The sequence below is a fragment of the Acanthisitta chloris genome, unplaced genomic scaffold, assembly GCF_000695815.1.
Source record: "Acanthisitta chloris isolate BGI_N310 unplaced genomic scaffold, ASM69581v1 Scaffold26539, whole genome shotgun sequence".
In the NCBI taxonomy this organism is placed as follows: domain Eukaryota; kingdom Metazoa; phylum Chordata; class Aves; order Passeriformes; family Acanthisittidae; genus Acanthisitta; species Acanthisitta chloris.
The window spans coordinates 912-10,759 of NW_008692328.1; the positions used below are offsets into that span (position 1 = coordinate 912).

The 9,848-nt window shown below is 42.5% G+C and overlaps 1 protein-coding gene across 1 annotated transcript; it reads left to right on the forward strand.

Annotated features, from left to right (window-relative positions):
• Window positions 1-517: 517 nt before the first annotated feature.
• On the forward strand, window positions 518-9,591 carry LOC103809771 (reelin-like). Its single transcript, XM_009082634.1, has 8 exons — window positions 518-668; window positions 1,996-2,173; window positions 3,409-3,602; window positions 5,149-5,405; window positions 6,111-6,265; window positions 7,030-7,244; window positions 7,935-8,112; window positions 9,412-9,591. Exons 1-8 carry the CDS (start codon window positions 628-630, stop codon window positions 9,589-9,591), a joined length of 1,398 nt encoding a protein of 465 aa, XP_009080882.1. The 5' UTR covers window positions 518-627.
• The last annotated feature ends 257 nt before the right edge of the window (window positions 9,592-9,848 follow it).

Genomic DNA, 9,848 nt, shown 5'->3' on the forward strand with positions numbered 1-9,848 from the left:
CCCTGTTAGGGTGTTCAGGCACTGGAATAGGTTGCCCAGGGAGGTGGTGGAGTCACCATCCCTGGAAGTGTTTAAGAGGCATCTGGATCTGATGCTGGAGGATATGATTTAGGGTTTAAGGGTTCCAGCAGAGTGACAGGTTAATGGTTGGACTGGATGATCTTAGAGGTCTTCTCCAACCTAGATGATTCTATGACTCTATTTGGGCATACCACCTTTTTCCTACTTTCCTCTCCACTGCACCAGCCATGGCCAGCACTTGCTTTGTTTTCACCAGTGATTCCTTTCCCAACCCCTCACACTCTCAGCATGCTACCAAGCACCCCTCCTTTGTCCTGCTCTCAAAATGTGGGCACCCTGCTCTTGGAGGAATGTTGTCGTTGTCAGGAATCAGCCCTGGGTTGTGCTGGTATCACACAAATCTTCCCAGAGCAGTCTAGCCTCAAGACTGACATTTCCTTTCAGTCGAAATAAAGATTAGCTCAGCTAGAAATATTACCTTTCTTGGTTTTCTGTCTGTCCCAAAGGTCTCAGGCGACTCGTTTCCGCTGGCACCAGCCAGCTCCTTTCGATAAGCAGCAGACGTGGGCGATCGATAACGTCTACATTGGGGATGGCTGCATAGACATGTGCAGTGGCCATGGGAAGTGCACTCAAGACAACTGTGTGTAAGTGCCATCTGCTCCCTGTCCTGCCAAGTGCTGTAGCATTTGCTCCTCCTCTGTCATTGTAAAGAGCTTGCAGGGAAAACTGTGATACGATTTTTCAAAGGAAGGTGGATTTTGCAGTTAAAACTGAGCAGGGCACTGGGACTGCTTGGAAATAGAAATATCCAGCAGAAGGGTAAGTGTGGGGGTTGGCTTTGCCAGACCTCTGCCTGTTCCCACATCATGGACGATGCACAGCCCTTTCCTCAGTGGCAATCATTGCCTCTGCTGTTGCCTTTGCTGCACTTTGGTTCCTCTCCCACCAGGTAGGGAGAAGGTAGCTGTTGAGTTTGCACAACCTTCTAGGCATGTGCTGTCCCAGACCTTCCCAGAAGATGTCATCCTTATTCCCACGAGGTTTCACACCATGTCTCTGTGCTCTCAGCCTGGTGCTGGGTGGAGAGAACCCAGGCTGGAGGTGGCATGTGTCCACTAAGCAGGGTATATGCCAGTTCTTCACAAGGCCAAATTTTGCCTTTTGACTGGTGTTAGCTTGATGGTCTGATGCCTCTGCTCCATGGTAGGATTTGCCAAGGAAGGCAGACTGGCTTGATCCTCAAACTGTCTGTGTAACAGTCCACATAGAGTCCTGCAAAACTAACAAACAACAAGCAGATCTCCCCAGATTTGCCTGTCTGGCAACAGAAAAATACCTTCCAGATGGATGTATTGCTTTTTTCCCAGCCACAAATGGCAACAGAAATGGGAGAATGGTTGTATAATTGCACTGTGACTATATTTGTTAGAAGTATATTTCACTGAAGAACAGATATATTACTGTGTTCTCTATCCTGACAGTACTGAAGTACCAAGACACAATCTCCCTGCTGAAATCTCATAGTAGCAGAACACATTCCCATGCAGTTATCCAGTCTTTGACACATTAGAAGAACACTTTTCAGAGGAGAAAAAAGTGGAGAACTATATACAAAAACAACAAGTACCCATCTACTAAAATATTGCAGAAACTTTAACATCAGCAGGACATTCTTAGGCTTGGCACATTCTCTTAGGTTTATCCATCCAAGTACAATGTATTTTACTATGTTCAAGAGTGTACTTTGTATTAGTAGCTGGAATGATACGTAATATTAGGCCTTCCTAATGTTTGGTTTCACGTGAGCTACAAAAAGTGGCTGGTGTTTGACACCACCACGTACCAGTTGTGTGCCAGTAGATGATGCAGACAGCATCTGTGTGGGATAGTGCGGAATAACGTGGCACTGATTAACCCCCACCCTGTGCAGAGCCTTTGCCAGCTGATTTTTGCATGTGTTTCCCTCTGCAGCTGCGATGAGCACTGGGGTGGGCTGTACTGCGACGAGCCAGAGACTCCCCTTCCAACACAACTGAAAGACAACTTCAACCGCTCCCCGTCGAACCAGAACTGGCTGACGGTGAACGGGGGCAAGCTGAGCACAGTGTGCGGCGCAGTCGCCTCTGGGATGGCTCTTCACTTCAGTGGGGTGTGTGTTCAGCACAGAGACCAGCTCGCTCCGTTTGGCAGGGAAGGGTTTATATATCCCATGTGAATGTTTCAGAAAACATATCCTTTGCCTCGCTGAAGGTTGAAGTCAGACAGGGCCTACAGATTAGGGCCAGCCAGAAACATTCCAGACTTTGTTTCTCGCTATGCTACAGCCAGGGGAGTGAGATATGAGATGTGTGAGTCTCCTGAAAGGAGGTGTAGAGGGGCCTTTGGAAGTGGCCCTGATTAGTTAAAGCACAGCCTAACTATGCAGACATTCGATTTCACTCACTCATAACTGCCTTCTTATAGCACTTACAACTCCCAGAGACCAGAGTTTGGTGCAGCTTCTAATCAGACTGCAGATGTAAATCAATAACTAGCTATTTGCACATGTATAACTTGCAGAAGGTCCTTGACAATACAGAATCACAGAAGAGGTAAGATTGGAAGGGACCACAGTGGATTGTACAGTCCAATCTCCCTGTTTAAGCAGGGTCATCCTAGAGCACATTGCCTCTATTTGGAGCCTCATCCTTCAGATGTTTCACCATTGAGTGTTTTCAGAGCAAGTTCACAGTAAAATTTCCTAGGCTATAGGTATATAACCCAGACTGCTGCTGAACTACAGTTTGCTTACAGATAACCTCAGGATTATATTATAACCTCAGAATTATATTATAAAAATGACAAAACAGTACTTTAGAAACATGTAAAATTTATGCTTGTAGATCTCTTCCATCAAATTTATAACTAGGTTCAAACTGATGGGAATTCTCTAAAATAATCTGACAGAAACATTACATTCCTACTTCCTTCCAGTAGGACTAAGTAGGCACCAGTAACTAGTAGACTAAGCAGTGTGAACTATGTAAGGGATTGTGGAAAACACACATAGTAAAATTGGTTTTCCATTTGATGGTTTGCATAAATTGAGCCATTAGCACATGATCAGTGATTCATTGATTCTGAGTGGGAAAACCTTGTGATTTACACTGGAGGCATGGGGGTTTGCAGCTCTTGTACTCAGGAGAAAGGTGAATAGAATTATGGATACTAAAAAAAATATATATATTGTTGTGGTGTAGCTTTAACTTTGTAATAATATGGTTTTGTACAGTTTTAAAACTTCTGTGGCACCAAGTTACATTCCTAGTGACATATTAGCATATTCTAACACTTTTTTGTGAGCATAAGTTTTGCCAACCAACATATTTTTTCATTGCTTTTAAGGGTTGCAGCCGTATGTTAGTTACAGTGGATTTGAACCTCACCAGTGCAGAATTCATCCAGTTTTATTTCATGTATGGATGTCTGATAACTCCTAATAACCGCAACCAGGGAGTGCTGCTGGAGTATTCTGTCAATGGTGGAATCACCTGGAGCCTCTTAATGGAAATTTTCTATGATCAGTTCAGCAAGCCTGGGTTTGTAGATACCTCCTTTCTCCCTATGTGATTTCCTGTACTAAACTAAGATGGTCTTGAATGTTTCATAAGAACCTGTGGGACATATTGCTGCTGTGGTTTGAATGTCAGATCCTTACGAGTGCAGCTTGTGGGTTGAAGGAAGTGTTGGAGCAAACCCAGAGGAGGCCACAAAGCTGATCAGAGGACTGGAGCACCTCCCCGACGAGGACAAGCTGAGAGAGTTGGGGCTGTTCAGCCTGGAGAAGAGAAGGTTGTGTGGAGACCTCAGAGCCCCTTCCAGTGTCTGAAGGGGCTCCAGGGAAGCTGGAGAGGAACTCTGTGTTAGGAACTGCAGTGACAGGATAAGGGGCAATGGGCACAAACTGAAAGAGGGGGAATTTAGATTAGATATTAGGAAGAAGCTTTTTCCTGTGAGGGTGGTGAGACACTGGCCCAGGTTGCCCAGGGAAGTAGTAAATGCTCCAACCCTGGCAGTGTTCAGAGCCAGGCTGGATGAGCCCTGAGCAGCCTGCTCTGGTGGGAGGCGTCCCTGCCCAGGGCAGGGGGTTGGGACTAGATGATCTGTAAGGTCCATTCCAGCCCCTTAATATTCTATGAAACATTCTATGTCCAGTCCTACAAGCATTTATGTATGGCCTTGGCACATGCACTTGAGCATCAGCATTTGTGCAGCTGCTAGGCCAGAAACACAAGGGTAGTGAGGAGTTTGTATCAGTCTGGTAGATTTGTAAATGGTTGCAGGAAGATAAATTAATAGCTACTGTAGTGATGTCCATCCTGTTCTTCAAGATGCTAACATTTGCAATCTGGTTTCTTACTGACAAGAGCAGAAAATCATTGTTTGAACTGGTTAGAAAATGGTGTGGAGAGGAGAAACTGAATTTCAAAAAATGGATACACTCACTCCCTATTTTCAGATATTTGTGAGGTTCAAATCATGCATATATATGACCTGACCTTTCCCTCACTGACTAAGTTAAAAGATTCATAGAAAATGGGGATGTGTGGGACCCATTATTTCATTTGAAAACACCAAGAATACTACCACTTTAATTGGACATGAGATTTAAGTGTACTATCATCTGCTGTTGCAATGGAAAAAAATAATATCGTACTGGAACATTGTTATCTGCTGAATGGCTCCAGGTGGAAAACAATAATCTTAATTTTACTTCAACATTCTCCTTCTTAATACATCCCTTAATTAGGACCTTATGGTCATACCCTGCTAGTCTAGACCATTGCATTTGGTCCCATAGAGACAGCTGGAGAAAGTGAGGTTACTCAAACCATGCCATAATCTGGTTGCTGACCCTTCCCACCTCTCTCTGAGCCAGGGATGACATTGGGAGTGATCAGAAAGGTTCAGCAATCTCCTGTAGAGGAAGACAGGCTAGATCACCCGATCTTTTCCTTCTTTCCCAACTTCCACATGCTCTAGGAAACAATGAGAGTGGATCTGGTCAAAGCATCCAGTGCAGAGCATTGAGAAGTGTCCTCCTCCTGTGGCTTCCCTACAGCTAACTTCCACTTCTTATTTCAGCTTTGTGAACATCCTTCTTCCCTACGATGCCAAAACCATCGGGACACGTTTCCGCTGGTGGCAACCCAAACACGACGGCCTGGACCAGAATGACTGGGCAATAGACAACGTGTTGATCTCTGGCTCAGCAGACCAGAGGACAGTGATGCTCGACACCTTCAGCAGTGCTCCTCTGCCACAGCATGAGCGCTCCCCTGCTGATGCAGGGCCCACTGGGAGGATTGCCTTTGACATGTTCATGGAGGACAAGACTACAGGTAAAAGTTTCACCTGGATTTGAATTGAAGAGCAAGAAGTCAGTGCAGCAATTTGTGAATCTTGCTGAGCCTTTGTCTCACTGTGATGGTGATCACAGACAACCCACTGCTGAATTTTGCTTTTAGTTCACAAAATGAAAAGATGTAATGCAACTTTTTTACTGCATGAGTTTACTTAGAAGATTAATTTATTTTCAGAGAAAGAAAAAGAGATTAAAAAGTGCCTGGTTAGTCTAAGCAGATTTCTTTTCTTATGTTTCCTATTTCCTAACTTTAAAAAATTTTAGGGAAGTTTAGTTGCATTTTACAACTAAATTTTGTAGAAGATGTATTTCTCTATGTTTACAAGGCTTAAAAGCTACCAGTGCTGGGGCACACTTGGTGCAGACATGTAAGGCTCTCCCAAAATGTTCAGGTGCAACACAAGTTTATGTTTTAAGTAAGTCTCAGATCCTTACTTCTTGAACTTTAAAAAATGATGCTTCAATGCTTATATAATTAAGTAGTAAGAGGTGCTTTCAGCAATAAAAATGATAAATGTAAGACATATGTACATGGGAAAAATGGGGTACAGACATTCTCAGGAGCTATGCTAAGTAATTCTCATGTAGCTGAAAAATAAAGCCATGAGTGGTTAACACCACTCCCTGTTTCTTTAATTCCTATTGTCATTGTACATTACTGATGATGCCATTTATTTCCAAGTGAATGAACACTGGTTATTCCATGATGATTGCTCAATTGAGAGATTTTGTGATTCTCCTGATGGTGTCATGATCTGTGGGAGCCACGATGGCAGAGAGGTCTATGCAGTCACTCATGACCTGACTCCTACAGAAGGCTGGATTATGCAGTTCAAGGTAAAATCTCTGCAGTATAATTACTCAAAACCACATTTTGCTCCATGTTTTTCAGGAGGTAGGATGATACATAGACCTACACAGGACCCATTCCCTGCAGGGAAAAGTGTTGTTATTAGGCCATCCTCATTTTTCTCACTTACTCAGTGTTGGTCAGCTTTAATACCTCAGGCTGTTCTCAGAGCTGACACATTCTCTTCCAGCACTGCAGCTGGATGAACATCAAGTAATAAGGATATTACACATTTTGTTATAGCTGCTTGGTGAGGGAAAAGCAATTCCAGAGTAGTTCACACCACTCCTATATTGCCATGTATTCACATCAAACCTGCACCCAAACTCCCTTCATGCACTGCTTTACCTAAATTAAGGAAAGAAACCAGCAATATATGGAAGCTGCAAGAGCCCTTTGCACATCTCTCCATAAAGATGGTCTGCCTAACCCATTGCCTTCTCTGAAATACTCAATTCTTAGGCTGTGTGGGAGGGGAGATTAACTTGTTATGTGGTACTGGGGGATTAAGGCACAACTGTCAAAATCTGGAAATTCAGAAATGTGAGCTCACTAGAAAATGAAACTCAGAAAATGGTGTCTGTTCCCAGTCTGGGGAATATTGTAGAGATCTGCAGAGGATTGGTACTGTACAAGCACTGTTACTGCCATCATTTCAAGCAAAATTCTGCGTTTTCAGGTTCAAACACTTTTTAAACTCTATCTATCAGCACAATTAGTTCTAAGTTACTGATGCTCTCTTCTTTATTAGGTTTCTGTTGGTTGCAAACCCTCAGAAAAACTTGCACAAAATCAGGTCCATGTGCAGTACTCCACTGACTTTGGCGTGAGCTGGAGTTACTTAGTCCCTCAGTGCTTACCAGCTGATCCAAAATGTTCTGGGAGTGTTTCGCAGCCATCTGTCTTCTTTCCCACAAAAGGATGGAAAAGAGTAACTTACTCACTGCCTGAAAACCTTGTGGGCAAGTAAGTATGCATGTGCTACTCATTTTGTCTTGGATTGAGTACCTGCCTAGAAACACAACAGGGATACATCTGCCTATGCATTGTCTTTCAAGGACACTGTAGACTAGCAGTGTTCACTTTCATTAAGTATGCTGCCTAATTATATTGCCTGTCAATCAAGGCTGACTATGACCCTTTAGTTTGAACAACCATCACAGTTATCCTTGCTTCTCTGCAGTCTGCTCTGGCACAGCATGTTCTGCAGTGGTCAGCCAGCCACGGTCAGTTGGAGAGTAGATCTGTGACCTTAGTGAGTGGAAAACCTTTATGGTCTGCACATAGGCAAATCATTTGTCTTCTTCTGCAAGATTAAAATCTCCTAAAGTCTTTGTATTATCTGCTCAGGAAATATGACCAAAATTATAGCCAGAATAGATTTTTCTGGCTTCAGCAGTGCTGAATTCCTTCCATATCTAGTGTATATATATATATGTGGAAGGAATATATATATGTTTATCCATATATAGGTTCCATCCATAGGTAGTACCTGTGTGAAGACTTTATGGATATGTATAAAATCAGCTTCAACAGATACTTTCACTACTTGTGGAACATTGGAGGATAGTACAGTCATAAGTATATTGTGTTGAACCACCTGGTTTTCAATTGGTTTATACATGTGTCTGTTTTCCTTCATTCCTTTATATCTAGTCCCGTGAGGTTTCGGTTCTACCAGCAATACTCAGATATGCAGTGGGCCATTGATAATTTCTATCTGGGACCTGGTTGTCTGGAAAACTGTAGAGGTCATGGAGACTGCCTGAATGAGCAATGCATCTGTGATCCTGGGTATTCGGGTCCAAACTGCTATCTGACCCAGACACTGAAGGTAACTTTACTGTGTGTTTTAAAGGATTATTTTTGGCATGTGTTTGGCTGAGAAAGAGAGACAGGAAAGATTGATCCCACTGGAAATTTAGCTTAGATGCCCATCAGCCTGAAGACAGTGAAATCCATTTTTAACAAAACTATTAACTACATTGTTGAAGAATAGTTGTGTTCCTTTGCAAATAACACTGCCTGAAAAACCTGTGCTGAAGTTCACTGTTCATCATTATAGGAGCTAAATCACCCTGGCACATATGGTTGTATTTGATCAAGACCTGTAGAAAGACTGTCTTTATCATGAAAGAGCTTACTGAAGTAGGGAATACAGGAAAATGGCATGTAATTAGGGAATTAATTCACCTGAGTGTTATTGAGGTTACCCTATAACAAGCAAGTGAAGTCTAGTTAGATATTGCAAATTTAAAAGTTATAAATATTTGTAAAACTTGACATATTTAGAAAAAAACATGTAGTGAATCCCAAATTTGTTTAAGATGCCATATTTACCATCTCACTTTTTCTACATCAGGTAAGGACAGAATAGGTATATCCTCCACAGAAACAACAGGATAACCACAACTCTGTCTAAAGAGAATGGGACAACTCACCTTTTCATTTATCCTGTCATTTGAATTATTATAGCCTTGTGTTTTTCATCTGAAATACTAATTACATGAACAAATATCATTGTCTGCAATTTCTAATTAGCAACGTATCCTTCACATTAAGGACATTTGGGATAAAATCCTAGCAGTTTTAGGGAATTTACTACTATCTCCTTAAGGCCAGGATTTCACTTATGGCGTTGCTTTTACTGCACACCCGGAGGTAAGTGGAAATCAGAGGTATATTCGGTATGGTTTTCACTGTAAATATTTGTGTAGACAGTTGCATAAATCTACTACAGTAATCCTAGCATTTCATTGCAGTACTGGCTTTGTTGGGGAAAAAATGGAGCATATTTTTTCTCCCATACATACAGAACCTCCCATGTAGCCCTCCACCATCAAAACCTCACCACTCAAACCAAACTCACCCCTTCATTTGCACATGCCAATTTCTGTTTGCTGAATTACCTCCCAAGTATGTTAAAATCCATCCATAAAAATGTTTTCACATTTAGCCAGTTCAGTTCAAGTGGCTAAATATTCAAGCAAAAGTGATCATGTTCAAGCACCCTGAGAAAAATTTACAGTGCTCATGAACCCTTTGAATGTGTTTAGGTCAGTTCCAGCTGTGGTCATCAAAAACACTTAAAATCTTAATTCCCTCTGCTTTGTGTTAAATACCTCACTTACAGACTTTCCTGAAAGAGCGTTTTGACAATGAGGAAATTAAACCAGACCTATGGATGTCCTTAGAAGGTGGAAATACTTGTACCGAGTGTGGGATTCTTGCAGAAGACACAACTCTCTACTTTGGAGGTGCAACTGTAAGACAGGCTGTCACTCAAGATCTGGATCTGCGAGGGGCAAAGTAGGTCATGTTTCCATGCCATTTTCATGGAGAGCTTTGTTAAACACTGACAAAGCAGCAGGCAACATAGCTTGTAGCTCAGGGAATTCCTAGGCCACTACAAGCATAGCTCAACCTGAGGCAGGCACTAATGAGATTATGATCCTCAAGGCACTGATGCTTTCAGATGACTCACAGAGAGCAAGGCCTACCCTGGCACAGTGGGAAGGATCTGCCATGTCCAAGTGAACCTCATCCAACAGGGTGAGGTTTAACAAGGCC